At 43.9% G+C, this 17,448-nt stretch overlaps 1 protein-coding gene across 2 annotated transcripts in view; it reads left to right on the forward strand.

Annotated features, from left to right (window-relative positions):
* SEMA5A (semaphorin 5A) overlaps positions 1-17,448 on the forward strand; it is a 159,040-nt gene that overhangs the window by 65,027 nt on the left and 76,565 nt on the right. For both annotated transcript variants that reach the window (XM_081917739.1, XM_081917740.1), the window contains exon 2: positions 15,944-16,141. In XM_081917739.1, coding sequence (XP_081773865.1) covers positions 16,012-16,141 — 130 coding nt within the window. In that variant the 5' untranslated portion in view covers positions 15,944-16,011. The remainder of the gene's footprint in view (positions 1-15,943; positions 16,142-17,448) is intronic.

The following is a 17,448-nucleotide window of genomic DNA, read 5'->3' on the forward strand; positions in this document are numbered from 1 at the left end:
AAAACAAGACATCAAATGCTTGCAACAGTAGAGGATGAATTCACAACTTTCTCCAGAATTTTCCATTTTAATGGGGCTGCTCTACAGTGAGTTATCAGTTGTGGCCAGAGTTAAAATCTGTGCACAAATTGCTGAATTATAAATTTTTAGAAGTATAACTTTGACCTGTCTCTCAAGAGATTAGGGAAATTGTGCATAAGGAATGACTAATTAAGGTTGTGTGGTCAGGCTTTGCTAACTACTGCATCTCTCCATCTACCATCAATATAATCCAGAGAGGAGTGCAGGCAGAGAGAATATAAATGAGAAAGCTTTTTAGAAACGAATTTCCGAGTCAAAGCTTGAGTGCCTCTTGTTTTGTGAACCTCTTCTGCACATTAGGGTTACAAATATGTTCTTTACCGATCTCGTGATTAATTGTTGACCAGGAGGGGTGATTCATACTCAGAAGAGGGTAAAATGCTGTTAAAGAGAATAGAAGGAGTTAAATAACCATTCAATGCCTCTTCATTGATTTAGTCATTCTGTGTGGCCTTCCAGATTAATAGATGATAATGACTGATTTGCCTGAGGTTGCTCATATTCCCTATTCAGTTTTCACGGTGTTACGGCTAAAATCTGGGTGCGAGGCTGCTCTGCCACCCAGCTCATCGGACTAAGTCCGTGGGTCCCTGCGGAGGAAAATGAGCTCAGCCGTAGACAGGAGCAAACTGCAGAAGATCCAAGTTTATTGCGCAACAGGTTCAAGGTGAGATTGAACAGTGAGAAAGGGGTGACATGAGTTTTTGAAACTCCCTCCATGTCCCAGAATACAGTGCAAAACACGTCATGAATACATTAAAGAGAGGTTTGGTTACACAGATTACATCATGAATATATTAAAGGGAGGTTGGGTTACACAGATTAACATATGGAGGAGGGAGGGGGGAATATGCAGAGCTGGAGATATGCACAGATAAACACTTCCTGGGGATGAGAAAACAATGGTCCCAAATATGCATAGTCTGCCACCTGACATTGCCTGGAGGAAAGGCTGATCAGAGCGATTTGACAGGATTAGGGTCTTAACACCTTGCTTGAGGGATTATGCTGGACAGGGGAGGTGTGATGGAGTCCTAGAGAAATTGAGCAAACTGGCACGTTGATTTTCTATGAATTTTATAGATTTTAGTCCCTTTTGACATTGACAATTGGAAATGAATTGATATATTGTAGCGAAGAAGAAGGTGAAGAAGACATGCCTCCCCTTCCGTATCAGTCCCCCATTCGGAGATAGATTTGCATTAAAGTTCTGTAAGAACTTGGAAATCTTTTCTCCACACCCTAAATCTTGGTGAAGGTAGGGGTGCCGTGTGAGTGGGAATAGGCCCTAATGGAAAAGGAGGTGGGTTGAGCAGGGCAGCAAAGGAGGGAGCAACACAGACCAATACAATGTATGTGTATGTTATATATAGATAGGCACTAAATAATAACTTTGTATCTACCGTACTAGATGTGTGGGTTTGTGCAAACCTGAAGGGGACTTGCAAGCCATGGCTCTTAAGGTCATTTGCAAGTATAGTAGTGCAGATAGCTGGATATAGGATATCGCATAAAGGAACACCTGTTGTATTTTGTTCAGTAGTGGTCTAAGCTTTACATTTAGCAGGAAGGTCCACTATTGACGGGGAAAAAATGCAGTTTGCTTTGCCCCCCGCCATTTTGTGTTCTCAGGTGTCAAGATAGCTCTTCTGTGGTCTCACACCGGCCTGGTGTAATAGTAGTAGCAATCCCTGGTGAATCCACTTAGGGCTTTCATATTAACCATGTTGCCTGGCACTCACCACAGCTGGCACAGGTTTGGGCACGTCAGGAGAGAAATGTCCTTGCCTGGCCATTCTATGGGATTTTATTATTATAGGCTCTGGTCTTGCAGTCATGGGAAGTTGCTCACTTGCACTTTAAGGACCAAAAAGCTACTTGCAGCCTGGATACACTTGCCCAATTCAAACTGAGTCCAATTTGAATTTATCTTGCCCCATGGTTCTCAACTTTTCAAACCAATCTGTTAAAGCAAAACCATTCTTAAGGGGCACTTCTCCAAATAAGTCAATTTAACTCTATAAGGGATTATTCCGGCTAAACCAAAGCATACACACCTTCCTGAAGCTTCTCCTTGGTAAAGTGAGTTTTAGCACATTTTTAAAATGGGTAGGGAAGTTGGCAGAGTGCCAGGTGAAACAACTAAATGTGGTCATAAATTTATCTAATTCTAAACATTGGACTACATAATAGCCTGATCTGTAAAAAAAAACACATCAAATGTATGAGAATCCTCCACTGGGGTGCAAGGAATAAGACATTAAACATAAAAACAATTACACACAAAAATAGCCACAAAATAGCCCCCCCCCCATTTGTGGAAATAACACACTGTCAGACACATTTCAACATTCCTACATAATAACACATAATACAAACTAAACAAACTAATTACCGTATTTTTCGCTCTATAACACGCACCAGACCATAACACGCACATAGTTTTTAGAGGAGGAAAACAAGAAAAAAAATATTCTAAACGAAATAGTGGATATATGATTTTTGTGGTTCATGCTGTGGCCACAGCCATGTGATCTGACAGTGAGTTTGGAGTAGTCCAATGCAAAAATCCTGAGGATCCATGTGGATCCATGCTTTGTAATCACGGAGGAGGGAAGGAAGGGGAACCATGGATCCTCTGCTCACGACTGCAGCAGATCCCCCCCCCCCGCCACCCGCAGGCATTCGCTCCATAACACGCACAGACATTTCCCCTTACTTTCTAGGAGGGAAAAAGTGAGTGTTATGGTGCAAAAAATACGGTATCAGTTGCATATCTTGAGACAATTGGGATATTTTATGTATGTATCTTGAGGTTCAAAAGTCAGAAGATGTCCTTGTAATTCAACTCCACCCCCCTTTGTCAGCCCCACTCCCCCGGCAGTCTATATCCTTTGAAAGAGATAGCTGTGGGCCTTTTGAAAACTCTGGTGTCTGTTATTGCAGGTCTTGTGATGGCGAAGAACTGAGTTGAGGGGTTGTTGCTGCTTTTTCATCATTACACATCTGTAGAAGTGATATCCTGTAAGGGGTTAGGGTTTTTTAGGGACTTAAAGACAGTTAGAAAAGGGAGGAGTAAAAACCCCCTCCCCAAGAAAATCTCCTTGAGTCATTAGCTGCAAATAATAAAATCTTAGCATGTTAAGCATTTTACTCATTTTAATATTATTATCACATTTTCATATAATTACTGTTATTATCTGCTAAGTTTGTTTGATTTCCTTCACTTAGTTTTTTGTTGTTTGTTCATATTATGAAATAAAAAATTACTCCACATGTATAGAAAGAGAACTGTAAAAAATACGTTAAAATAATGAAACACACACACACACACACACACACACACACAATGACCTATGAGGAACCAAAAATAAATAAATGCTAAGACACACAATTTTAAGAAATCTGAAGTAACAATGAAAATAAAAGAGTGTTTCTTGATGTGACAAGATCGGCTAGAATGTTAATAGCAAAATACTGGGAAATGACTTAATGGCAATTTAAGTTGTGCAAGTACCTTGAAGTAGCCAAAATGACAGAATTAATAAGAAATGCTCAGGCAAAAGGTAAACAAATACCATTCCACAAACAATGTTTGGTTGTGCTTCGATTAGCTTCATAGACATCATGGAAAAACGGATTAAATAAGTGAAAACAGATTATTTGTAACTCTAAAAGTGTCAAAGCCACAAAGAGATGGAAGTCACTAATATAGTAGGGATTCAGACTTGTTTCACAGAACAGAAAGAAAGTTGCTGTGGGAGAAAAAGGGACAAAACTTTTTTATCGGGGTTCACATATCCTGTTAAAAGAGAAAATTATTGCATGTGAGAAGTCTGTCAGGAAATGCTGTTCCTAAAATGCACACAAAGCCTGTTATAAAAGTTAAATCTCTTTGGCGGGGGGGGGGACTAGTCGAGAGTGGAACTCACAGTGGGAGCGCTTTGATATTTACCTGTGAAAAGAATTTGGCATGTTAAGATTTGGAACCTGGAAAACTCTTGACTTTTGATGGGCTAGGTTTTTTTTTTGTTTTTTTTTAAACCCTTTTGTCTTACGTAGCCCCTGGAGCAAAAGACACATTAAGGGTGATTTCCCTCAATGGTTCCGAGTTTTTTACATAAGGAAATTTGGACAATTTTCTCCCTGCAGCCCAAGTTCTGGAAACCTCCTCTCTCCACCCTACAGCTCCCCCTCCTTCCTCTCTCTCTCTCTCTCTCTCTCTCTCTCTCTCTCTCTCTCTCTTTCTTTCCTTTTTTTTTTGACTGATCTAGCTTCTGTGTATGTGCAGAGTTCATGTCTCAGCAAACCTTTTATACTATTGAAAATGTTGCATCCTTTGGCTAAATTACCATTTGAATAAGGGAAGGGAAGGGTATGGAGTAGATTTTAAAAATAGGGTTAGATTTTTAAACAAAAAGGAGAAACTGAGCAATTAAAGTATTCAATAAAATTAGCAATTGTAGCCCAAGCAAAAGGGACTGCTTCCTTTATGTACAGGAAAGGGCTAATATCCCTCTGGCCATTCGCGGAACAATCTGCCACGCCCTTATATATGGAAAAAATGGCCAGAGAGTCAGAATTCATAAGATTTTAACATTCTCAGTCATTTCAGCCTTACAATTTGCAGACAAAATCTTCTGCCCTTTATTTACAGGTATGGTCAAGGCGCATTCTACCTGATTATATGAATTTGTATGTGCTTAAACTTTGAGTAGACCTTTAAGCCTGATTTTTGTAAATAATAGACAAAATGATAAACACTGTAATCACTCAAATGCTTGATATTACCAGTTGTGCTTCAAAACATCACGGCTTCACCTCTCACGTTTTTAAAACTAAAGAGCAAAGCTAGGCTGAATTTCAACTCCATCACCACACCAGAATTTAAGAATTACCCTTCAATCCTCCAATTCTTGCAGACACATGCCCTTCTACACAGCCCCAAATTGGGAGAGTTGAAAGGGACCCTGGGGTCATCTAGTCCAACTCTCCAAAATATAGGGCTCACAGCTAGATTTCACAGCATGATTTGTACTACCAAAGACATATACATTTAAGTACAGATTTCCAACTGGGAAAGAAAACATCTATGCTCCTATCACATACTAAGGAAGAGGAAAAGAAAAGTACCCGACTTTACACAGAACCGTTTTTGCAGATCTTGAGATAGTTTGAGTGAGTTTGCTTCCTTAGACTAGAGAATATTTAAAGGAAGGTTGAAGTGAACAGTTTTTTCTCGTTTTTTAAGATAGGGAGAGGATCTTTTATTTGGCATAGTTAAAACAGCCATAGATTTGATTTAAAGGAAATACAAAAGTAAACAATTTTTTCCCCCTGAACTTGCAGAGGAATAGTAAGCCTAATTTAGTTTATTATTATTATTATTTTTAAATAACTACACATAGGAAAGTGAGATGCAGGGTACCTTAGGAAAGATTGCTCCCCCCCTCTTTGCAGTTTCCTTTAAAGGATGCTTACTCGGGAGTAAATTTACCTGGCACAGAAGTAAGAAGGGAGGAAAAAAACTGAAAGAGACAGAATGAAACAAGGGGGGCATTTTCTAAGAAAAGAGGCCAGGGAGTCTTATAGAGACTGATATCAGGAGCCTTACAATAACTCTTCTGTCCAACCAAATCAAAGTTAAAACTGGACTCAGATATTTTCCTTAGAAGGAAGACCATACTTTCATAGGCATATTCTTAATGAAGTACATACAAGGAGGAAGACTCTTTTGAGCCTCTCTCAAATAACAAACATTTATATATATAAAAACATAACAAATAACAAACACTACATTCTCATTTTTGACTTGTTTAAGATTGATAGGGTCCAGCATGGCTTCCCTAGATTTAAATTTGAAGCAAGCTTGCAGTTTAAACTATGCGCACTTAAGAAAGGCAGTCTGTCAGAGACAGAAGGAACAGACAACACACATAACAGACAACATGTAAACATACATATTTTCATATATGTATTAACAGACAACACACATAACAGACAACATGTAAACATATATATTCTCATTTTTTAGTTGATTATTGCAAAGAGTTGGGCCTCTCCCTTTGGCTTCATTAAGTGAAATTAGTAGGAAGGTCCCACATGGTTTTAAGAGCCTCCTTGCCTCTTCAAACACAACCAGTTAACCAAACTGGCAGGGCTCACAATGCTTAGTTGACTGGGTACCCCTTTATATATGCATGCGTTGTTATTGTTGCTTTTTGTTGTTTTTTCTTTTTTTCTGGGATAGAGAAGGGAGAAAGAGAGGGGTTGAATTAGATTTGGGTAACTTGTACAGGGGCTATTTAGGGTTTTTTCTTTTCCTTGTTGCTTGGCGACTTCCTAACAATTTAACGAGCTTCACCCACTCGGTTCCTTTTCTTCCTATTCCTGTCTTATTTCTTAGTTATATGTTTTTAACGAGCTCTACCCACTCGGTTCCTTTTCTTCCTATTCCTGTCTTATTTCTTAGTTATATGTTTTTAACGAGCTCTACCCACTCGGTTCCTTTCTCTATTCTTTCCTATTTCCTATTTAATAGCCTGGGGTCCTTTTCCACTCTGCCGATCCTGCCCAATTCCTCATGGGCTATCCCTCCTGGCAACCTCCTACCTATCGCCACAATCTCAGGAAAAGGGGCCCTACTGAACGCCCGTGCCGTGCGGTGCCAAATCGGGTGATCCCTGGATAGAATTTTGAACTGAAAATCCCCCTTGCTTTTGGAAGCAGGCTCACGCACGATACACGTGTTACGTGGCACCGACCAGTGCGGCTGGGATTGGATAGAAAGCAAGACCACTTCCTGCCCCCTAGCAAGGACGCTTGGGAAGTTCGGAAAAAGAACTCCAGCCCCTTGCTTTCAACTGAGATGCCCGTTGCAGAGAGTCGGCTGTCTTTCCAAGCCGGGTCTCTCCGTCTTACTTTTGGACTCTCAATTGGTGCGGCTGACTGGAGGGTTTGAGAGGAGAAAGAGATAGAGCTCAGAACCCCCCTTTTGGGTCGAGCAGCGGTCCACGATCTCTCTCACTAACCGGACCAAGAGAAAGGCGAGAAGGAACGATAGAGAGGAGGGCAGAGAATTCAGTTGCCAGGAGATTTCCACCCCCTTCCCACCAGTGCACTGGATTTTTCCTTTTTCTTATACTCACGCGTCTTCTATGATGATCCCAGGATGAATAAGCCGGCTGGATCCCTCTTTGCTCCCCGGCTGAACTCCTGGGGCTTTCGATTACCGCCCGGAAGATGGCCGGGGGTCCAAAGGATCTTCCCAGGCAAAATGGCCTGGTGCCGGCTGAAGATTTTGGGGCCCCCGGTCAGCAACGCGGGAGAACCGCATGCCCCACGTTGTGGGCGCCAACTGTTACGGCTAAAATCTGGGTGCGAGGCTGCTCTGCCACCCAGCTCATCGGACTAAGTCCGTGGGTCCCTGCGGAGGAAAATGAGCTCAGCCGTAGACAGGAGCAAACTGCAGAAGATCCAAGTTTATTGCGCAACAGGTTCAAGGTGAGATTGAACAGTGAGAAAGGGGTGACATGAGTTTTTGAAACTCCCTCCATGTCCCAGAATACAGTGCAAAACACGTCATGAATACATTAAAGAGAGGTTTGGTTACACAGATTACATCATGAATATATTAAAGGGAGGTTGGGTTACACAGATTAACATATGGAGGAGGGAGGGGGGAATATGCAGAGCTGGAGATATGCACAGATAAACACTTCCTGGGGATGAGAAAACAATGGTCCCAAATATGCATAGTCTGCCACCTGACATTGCCTGGAGGAAAGGCTGATCAGAGCGATTTGACAGGATTAGGGTCTTAACACCTTGCTTGAGGGATTATGCTGGACAGGGGAGGTGTGATGGAGTCCTAGAGAAATTGAGCAAACTGGCACGTTGATTTTCTATGAATTTTATAGATTTTAGTCCCTTTTGACATTGACAATTGGAAATGAATTGATATATTGTAGCGAAGAAGAAGGTGAAGAAGACATGCCCCCCCCCTTCCGTATCAACGGCATAAACTGTAAACTATCTAATCGTGTCTTATATGGAGGATTAATTCCAGCTGGAAGGAGTACAAAATCAACTGGAAACAGACAAACGGGGAGTGGAGGTTAGAGGGAGCCAGCCCTGCTTGCTATGACTGCACTCCATCTTGACGCCAAATGTGCACAGATAGTAGAGGCTGGGGGGAGCAGAGGTGGAATTATTTTGGTGCCGTACGTGCATGGAACTGTAGTGCCTGTTTGTCCAATGCAAGAGGGAAATTCGCTGACTTTTCCACAGCCTATATATTTAGTAGCCACTGGCCAGGATTCATGGGCAAACTTCCTGAGGGCCGCATGCCCCCGGTGGGTGGAGCCATAGACAAAAGTGGGGAGAGCAACAGGTGCAGCTCTTTCATTTGTGCACTAGGCTGCAGTCCAGCCCCACAGAAGCGAGAGGCCACACAATCTTTGCACGTCTCTCCATCCTGGCAAGCAAGAGGCATTATTTTGTAGTTTTCTGATACATTCCAGCCACACAAAAGCAGTTGAGGAAGGTGTGTGCCCTGGGCAGAGAGAGAGACCTGGAGGGTCCTATTTGAACCCTGCCTGACACAGAGAAATAAAACCCCCCAGAAGTCAAAAGAATGGCTGAAATCAGTTTCCAGTTCCAAACTCTTGGTTCAATATGTAGATGCTGAGGATATATGCAATGTTTAGAGATACCGTCTGTTAAGTGGTTTATAAAATAACTGAATAGAAAATAAGCTTTGATGGTCTCTTCACCCTAAAACAAACTTTTGGAGCCCCCCTCCTCCAGTTTATATCTCAGAGCTATCAGGAGTCTTGCCTATTCAAAAATCCACACATTTTGGTATTGTGTTTTATTGCTCCTGCCCTGGGAAAGGAGATGCGTGTGCAAAATGCACCTGGCACCTGGCTAATTTCTAACACCTTTTCCACGTTTCCCCACTTTGCCCCAAATTTTGGTGAAGCTCCTTTGGAAGGGGTATGTTGTCTGTGCGTGGACATTCAGTATTAGCCATTGGCAGAATTCATCTTGTGGTTGCCACTGGTGGCTGGGCAGCTGTGTTTGTGGACTCCTGTCCCTATTAGCTGCTCTAGAACAAATACCTGGCCTCAAAGGTTGCTTTGAGAACATAGCAAAAGATGAGCCCTGTCTGCTCCAGCACCCGGTTCTCACATGGAGAGCCTGCAAGCAGAACCAGACTGTAACCGGACACGTGATTCCCAGGGACTGGTGTGGCATTCAGAGGAAGGCAGACTCTCGGGAACAGACCTTCTGTTTTTAATGTAATACTTGGTGGAACGGAGACAGTCAAATTGCAGTTCTCTGCGCACATAAATTACTGAAAGTATTTTATCTCCTTCTTCAGCAGACAGGACTCCCAGAGCAGCTTACAGATAAAAAAAAAGCCAACCCAAAAATGGTCCCTGCTCTCAGGCTTATAAAATAAAATATGTTACACAAAAGGAAAAAAAGGGATGAAGAGGAAAGAGGAAAGCAAATAAACTCAGGTGCCAGTTCTTCACATTAAGAGAGTTGTTGTAATTCAGGGAGAGGACTGGTCTCTCTTAGATGGCCCTGCACTTTTTGAGCAAGGCTTAGGAAGAAGTCAGTGGAGTTTTCCCAGAAGTAAACTTTCCGTCATAAGGCTCTCACAGGCAACTCATAATGTTTCCTCAGGTTGTCAACCTATTGTGCATAATTAAAGAATAAGTTGACAACTTGGAAATAGCTTTCCAAGGCTATTAGCCCCCCCTCTCCCTCCCTCCCTCTCCCTCTCCCTCTCCCCTTTCTCCCCCCCCCCACCTCTCAGCCCATATATTTTATCTGATTTAACCTTTTTGGGGTGAAGAATGAAGACTTTATGAGTTTAGCACATCAGTTCTAGGAAGACCACAGCAATTAATCTTTCCTTGACTGCTGCTTGATAAAACAATTATGTTTGGTGATCAGCATTTGTTGAAAGCATTATTTTCCTCGTGACTTTTTCCATGCTGCTTTATGGGATTGCCCTGTTCTGTTTATCAGTCTGAGTAGCCTTTTATTTCCAAGCAGAGGCTACCCTGGATGTGTGGGTGAAACAACTTGCTGGCTGTTAAGTCATCTTCAGTTCAGTGCAGTGAATGTTGTGTCCCTATCATGTAAAGCTGGAATGTTAGATAATTGCCAAACCGAGAATAGTCTTGCAGAGATACAAAATTCCCAGAAATATTGAAGCCATGGGGATAGAGGCTTTTTCTTTGGGGCTGGGTGATGGAGGCAGGTTTGATATGTATAGGGTAAAACAAATCTCACTGACATTTGGTGATATATATATACCAGTGAAGGCTGACAGTTAACTCAGTCACAGAATCATAGAGTTGGAAAAGACCTCAGAGGTCAGCCAACTCCATGGCAGTATATGAAATGCATTCCTACTGCTTGTTTACAGGTGATCATCTAGTCTGTCTGCTGTCAGAACAGCTGATGCAATCTGAAAATTATTCCTGAAGCCTCTGCTTATCTCATTTAGACAAGGTTTTAGGTGCAAAAGTGTAAACCTAAAAACAAACCACAATGTGTGAAGGAAACTTTACACACCAGTCCTTTATATTTGGAGCAAAGTATTTGCCTTTGATGCTGCCACAAAGATGGTATGTTTTTGGTATGGCCTTTATTGTGCTCCATCAAACAAACAAAAACAAACAAACAAATAAATATTTGTGGGCTGGTGTGGGAAGTCTTGGTTAGGATTAGGTTGTATGGCTTCATTCCTGAGCACATCAGTTCCACTGAATTTAATGGGATTTGCTCCGGAGTCATTCTTCATATTTCTTGAGCAAGACTGTAGTTTGGCAGTAGAGTGTCTGCTTTGTGTCCAGGGTCATTTCTTGGCCCCTTTCCAGGAAGCCTGGAGAGCTGCTGCCAGTCACTTTGGACAATACTGGCCGTGGATTCCCAGTGGCAGGCACTGCTGCCGCTTACTGACAGGAGAAGGGACAAAGCATGGGAGCAAGCATCAGAGCCAAGCCACTGCTCCTGGCAATGCACTGGCACCGCACCTCAGTCCTGGCACTCAGCACGCCCCCTTTGGGAAGCAGCAGGGATGCCTGCCACCTCATGGTGAGAGGGGCCCCACCATTGTTCCTTGTGCACCTGCACATTGTAAGGGATTGTGTCTTTTGGAGAAGCTTGCCTTCCACTCAACTCCAGGGTTCCCAGGACACTGCTCCAAAGCCAGTGTCATAACAATTGCCACCTTTTCATATAATCATAGAGTTGGAAGAGACCACAAGGGCTATCGAGTCCAACCCCCTGCCAAGCAGGAAACACCATCAGAGCACTCCTGACATATGGTTGTCAAGCCTCTGCTTAAAGACCTCCAAAGAAGGAGACTCCACCACACTCCTTGGCAGCAAATTCCACTGTCAAACAGCTCTTACTGTCAGGAAGTTCTTCCTAATGTTTAGGTGGAATCTTCTTTCTTGTAGTTTGGATCCATTGCTCCGTGTCCGCTTCTCTGGAGCAGCAGAAAACAACCTATCTCCCTCCTCTATGTGACATCCTTTTATATATTTGAACATGGCTATCATATCACCCCTTCACCTCCTCTTCTCCAGGCTAAACATGCCCAGCTCCCTTAGCCGTTCCTCATAAGGCATCGTTTCCAGGCCTTTGACCATTTTGGTTGCCCTCCTCTGGACACGTTCCAGTTTGTCAGTGTCCTTCTTGAACTGTGGTGCCCAGAACTGGACACAGTACTCCAGGTGAGGTCTGACCAGAGCAGAATACAGTGGCACTATTACTTCCCTTGATCTAGATGCTATACTCCTATTGATGCAGCCCATCGTCGGCTTTCTTAAAGTCAAGAAATTGAGTCCTAGTATGCTTGGCTGCTCCTTTCCGCTGTATAGTAAACTTCAGAAGAGCATGATCACTCGCGCCTAATGAGCCTTCCACTTCTACCCCACTAACCAGGTCAAGAACATTGGTTAGGACAAGATCTAAAATGGCTGTTCCTCTTGTTGCTTCTCCCACTTTCTGGACAATTAAGTTGTCTGCAAGGCCAGTGAGGGATCTGGTTGACCTTATGCTCTTGACTGAGTTTGACATCCAACAAATATCCGGGTAATTGAAGTCCCCCATTACTACTATCTCCCTTCCTTTTGCATGCTTGGCCATCTGTTCCAGGAAGGCATCATCTATGTCCTCTGTTTGGCTTGGGGATCTATAGTAAACTCCCACAATGAGGTCACTGTTATTCTTCTCTCCCTTAATTTTGACCCAGATGCTCTCACTTTGGCTTTGAGGTTCTAAATCTTGGATCTCTTCACAGGTATACACATCCCTGACATATAACACCACTGCTCCTCCTTTCTTGTCTGGTCTGTTTCTCTGAAATAGATTGTATCCCTCCATTATTACATTCCAATCATGGGACTTATCCCACCAGGTTTCAGTGATGCCTATTATGTCATATTTAGTTTGCTGTACCAAGAGCTCAAGCTCATCTTGTTTATTTCCCATGCTTTGCACATTAGTGTACAGACATTGAAGTCCATTAATCATTCCCCCATGTCTCTTATTTAAGGATTTTTTCCTCCCACCACTAGGTCTGCGTGCTGTTTGCTCCATTTGGTCTATGACATTTGGATGGTCATCTTCATCAATTGATAGACTCCTACCTTCAGGAGCACTGTCTCCCTCCCCCACATTAGTCAGTTTAAAGCCCTCCTGATGAGGTTTCTGAGATTTTTGGCAAAAACATTCCTCCCAACCGTTGTGAGGTGCAGCCCATCGCTTGCCAGAAGTCCATCTTCAAGAAACTGCAGTCCGTGATCTAAGAATCCAAACCGTTCCTGTTTACACCATTTGCGAAGCCAGCTGTTCACTTCCACTATTTTTCCCTCTCTCCCTGGGCCACGTTGTTCAACTGGGAGGACAGATGAGATGACAATTTGTGCATTTAATCCTTCAATTTCCTGCCCAGAGCCTCGTAGTCTCTTTTGATCTTCTGGAGGCTATTGCTTGCAGTGTCATTGGTTCCCACATGAACCAAGAGGAAGGGGTATTTGTCAGTGGGTTTTATGATTCCTTGCAGTTGTTCAGTTACATCTTGGATCTTAGCCCCGGGGAGACAGCACACTTCCCAAGACATCTTGTCAGGCCCACAGAGCACTGCTTCTGTTCCCCTCAGTAGGGAATCCCCTATCACCACTACATGCCTCCTCTTAGGTCTGATCGGGGTTCTTCCGTGAGCTGTCCGTTCCAAGGTCGCCTGCATATTCCCTGAGGACTGACTTTGCTGCTCGTCTTCATATACCTGATCGACTGTAATGAGGGAGAGATCCTCAAATGGAGTCTGTTCTTCGTCTTCCATGCTAGGGGAGAGGACCTCAAAGCGACTGTGTATTTCTAAACAATCAGAGCGAACCCTGGGCCTCCTACTTCTTTGAGTCACGTTTCTCCATATATCTGGCTCCTGTGTTGGTGAACTAGCCTCCTTCTCAGGGGAGTCCCCTGTCTCCTCCTTGGTGGAGACGGTGTGCTCTGTTGCTTCCAAGAAGAGCTCCAGCTCTCTAATTCTTTGGAGCGTAGCTACACGTTCCTCCAGTTGCTGGACTTTGTCTTCTAAGAGGGCAATCAACATGCAATTGCTGCAGGTAAAGCTGCCTGCAACCTTTGGCAAGATGGCAAACATTGCGCAGGAACCGCAGGCGACTGCAGCTGTTCCCTCACCCTCCATCTTGAGAACATGTCGTTGGGGGTGGCTACAGCGGTCCTCCATCACAAAAAGTGTGAAGACAGGACAAATAACTCCCCCCAAAAAACCTTTAAAAACCTAGGTCTCCCCCAACAAACGTTTGAGACTAGCTCCCCTAAATCTAAAAGATGGATCAAACTGTGCGCGCCGCTGCCCTGCAAGCTCTGAGAAGCTCCTCCCACAGCTAATCTCCTGCCTCAACAGAAACCTGCCCTCTCTGACCTTTGCACAGGGAGAGCAGCTAATCAGCCACAAAGAAACACACACACAAGAAAACCCTTTTTGCTCCTTCTTCAGCTGCTGCCCTGCAAACTTTTGTGTCTAAGCAAAAAAGAAAAAGAAATGAAAAGTACATTGAATTATTTCCTGCTAAGAGATAAAACGGAGCTTTGCCTTGGTGCAAATACAGTAGCAGCATTCTCTAATAGGTCTCATTTATTCTTATATTCCTCTTGGGCAATCTATATAAAAGGATGACAACATTGCTACATATATAACAGAGATGTATGAAACAAAGCTCTCACATGGAAACTCTGAGCACGGATTCATAGAATATTCATAGCAGAGATGCACTGCCCTGGAACACATGCATTCTGAAGGACCTCTATAGACAATTTTAAAAGAAGAGTGATACTTGTATAAATGCCACACTTTTTTTGCTACTGCTTCCATAACTTGTTTCTTGGAGAAAAAAGCTGCATGGATGTTTTCTTCCTTTTCTGGTTCTCCCACTGCAGGCAGCATTATTCGCTGTGCTCTTACCTTAAGGCTACATGATGAAAATAGAAACTTAACTAATATAATTACATTTTTATATGTTTGGGACCAGTTTACTCAAAGGACTGCACCCATGTTTCCAGCCCATACTCTTGAGAGCTAGCTTAGACCTTGGCATTGGGCGTTTATCGCTCCCAGTCCCCAGCCGGGGATCTGGGGCACATCAGGGTTAACAGATCTGTCTGGGATTTAAGCAGAGAGCCCACCCCCATTTCACCACAACACAGGGGAGTGCACTGACAACCTTTCAGCATATGGCCAGTGACTCCCATCAACACAGCCCCTTTAACAGGGAACCGTCGGATCACCACTGTGGGGGAGGGGGAATGCATGTGTCACCGCTTCACACACACACACACACACACACACACACACACCCTTGCACTTAGGGAAGATAGACTAAAGGATTCCACCCAAGGCCTAAAACCACCAAAGTTGTGACATTTTGCTACGGGGAAGGTGAAACCTGCCAATGCGGGGGAAATCCCTTCCCAGTCCTTTAACAGCAACCATTGAACAACCATAGCAGCGCCCGCATACCTGTAAAGAGGTTAACCTGAAATAAAGAGCATAAACAAAGGGAGGGTAGGGAGGGTGAAGCTCTGGAGCTGACTGGGGGCTCCCAAGTAGGCTCCACCCCCTTCATATGCAAAGGAGTGATGGCTACCCCTTCTTGGTCCGCTCTCCTGGCTCCGCCTCCGCCCGTCACAATGGGTTCATTCTGAACTGAGGTTTGGCGGGAACCTCATGGGCTGTGACTTGGGGAGGTGGACCAGGAGGATTGGGGGTGCTGCACGTGGCCACGCAAAGGGCGCCCTCCGGTTGATGGGGAGAGCGGTCATTCTACAGAGATCAGGCATGCCACATCCCTCACATTTTCAAAGTGGGCCTTATGCTGATTTCTTCTCCACAAGGTCATAAATAGTGGCTGCTTATTGGGTCATGGCTAAGTTTTATTGTTGCTGCTTTGTTGTGTTTGATTCTGCTGTCACTGTTGATAGTATATTTTAAGAACATTTTATGAGTTGGATTTGTATTTTACGCATGTAGTAAACCACTTTTGGGAGGACTTACTCCTAAAAAAGCAGACTATAAATCTCTTAAAATAAGAATAATTATTTCCTATAAGAGGGGAAGATAAGTTGTTGTCCTGTCTTTGAATAGCCTAAATATTAGGGACCACTTAACACTTGGAGGTGTCAGGTGATCACCCTTGAAGAGTGGCAAAAGACACTTTGAGTCCTTGGGCCAACATCTGAAGAGTCAACTGTCACCGAAGATTGGCCATTGTTGGTTTAGTTGTAATTATGTTGTGACATTCTCTAGGGCCTTTTCGCATCTGAAGACAAGAAGAGTTCCCGGCTAAGAGAGATGTGACCGGTGCACAGGAAAATATGGCTAACGTGCAGGATGGCATTTGGATGGTGATACTGGTCACAGGTCTGGGGATGATATACTTCGGAACAGTGTCCACGGAGGATTCCCAGTGCCAGCGGGTGGAGCATCCTGTTGTTACAAGTGAAGGTAAGTGATTGAGAAGGCGATTTCCAAATAAAGAAGAAGAGAAGAAGAGGAGTTTGGACTTGATACCCCGCATTTCACACCCCTTCAGGAGTCTCAAAGCAGCTAACATTCTCCTTTCCCTTCCTCCCCCACAGCAAACACTCTGTGAGGTGAGTGGGGCTGAGAGACTTCAGAGAAGTGTGACAAGCCCAAGGTCACCCAGCAGCTGCAGGTGGAGGAGTGGAGACCCGGTTCCCCAGATTACGGGTCCACCGCTCTTAACCACTACACCACGTTGGCAAAGAATAGCAAAACTGGCACTGATTTGTTGTTCTTTGGCTAGTTTCCTTATAGACCTCTGTCTGTATTAAGAAAATCTGAGATTGCAACAGATTGGTTGGAAATCTCTGCTCATAATTGACCCGCATTTTAATTTTCACTCCTTTGAATCAGCGGGCTAGTTCATAAATGCTCACCAAGGGGGGGGGGCAACGACTGCTGTGAGTCCACAAAATATTTGGCGCACTATTTCCCCAGGAACAGTCATTATCTCTCAAGCCAGCATTGTTAAAAGGCTGCTGTTGTTTTGTCCAGTGCAGTAGCCCCAGCTAGCAAATGGGGTTCTAGCCAAAGGGAGACCTATCCCAAGCACAGAGTCCAGGGACTCTAGATCACATACTGCTAGCATCCTTTCCAAACCCAAGAAGCAGAGCCATGTCAAGCATGGGTTAGGTTCCGGTGAGGCAAGGTCAAACCCAGCAGAGGGTAAGTTCAGATGAACAAGGTCAGGCAAAACTGACGTCCTCTTCGGGCTCCAGGGAGGGTCTCCTCACGAGCCACAAGAACTCTCCATTTCTCTCTCACCATTTCTGGGTTTGAATTGAATGATTTCATTATTTCCTGGTGTGGTGTGCGTGTGCCTGTGCCTATATCTGTATCTGTATATGATCCCAAGACCTCCATCTCCTGTGGAGCTATAGCCAATTTTGACTTTAGTATATATGTGGAGTTAGGACTCTTTGCTTCAGTAAGCATCACTTTTCATTCCCTTACGTTGAATCTTACCTGTCATTCTGCAGCCCTCTTGCTCAGTTGGGTGGAAAGGGGGCGCCTATGGAATGAGCAATGAAGGCAAAAGACCAAATGCCAGCAGGTTTTGACAGCCAAGCACCAGAGCTTTGCTGCACCAGGAAAGAAAGCTCTATCTGTTTGTCCTGAAGCTGCTTCTCCCCAAAGATATTGCAAGAAAAGTTATGCAAATATATATTCATAGGCCAAGCTACAGCCTGTTTTTACTCCACAAAGAAGGGGAGTCAACAGAGAGTGGA

This window comes from Podarcis melisellensis (assembly GCF_964234715.1).
Source record: "Podarcis melisellensis genome assembly, chromosome: 7".
Taxonomy (NCBI): Eukaryota; Metazoa; Chordata; class Lepidosauria; order Squamata; family Lacertidae; genus Podarcis; species Podarcis melisellensis.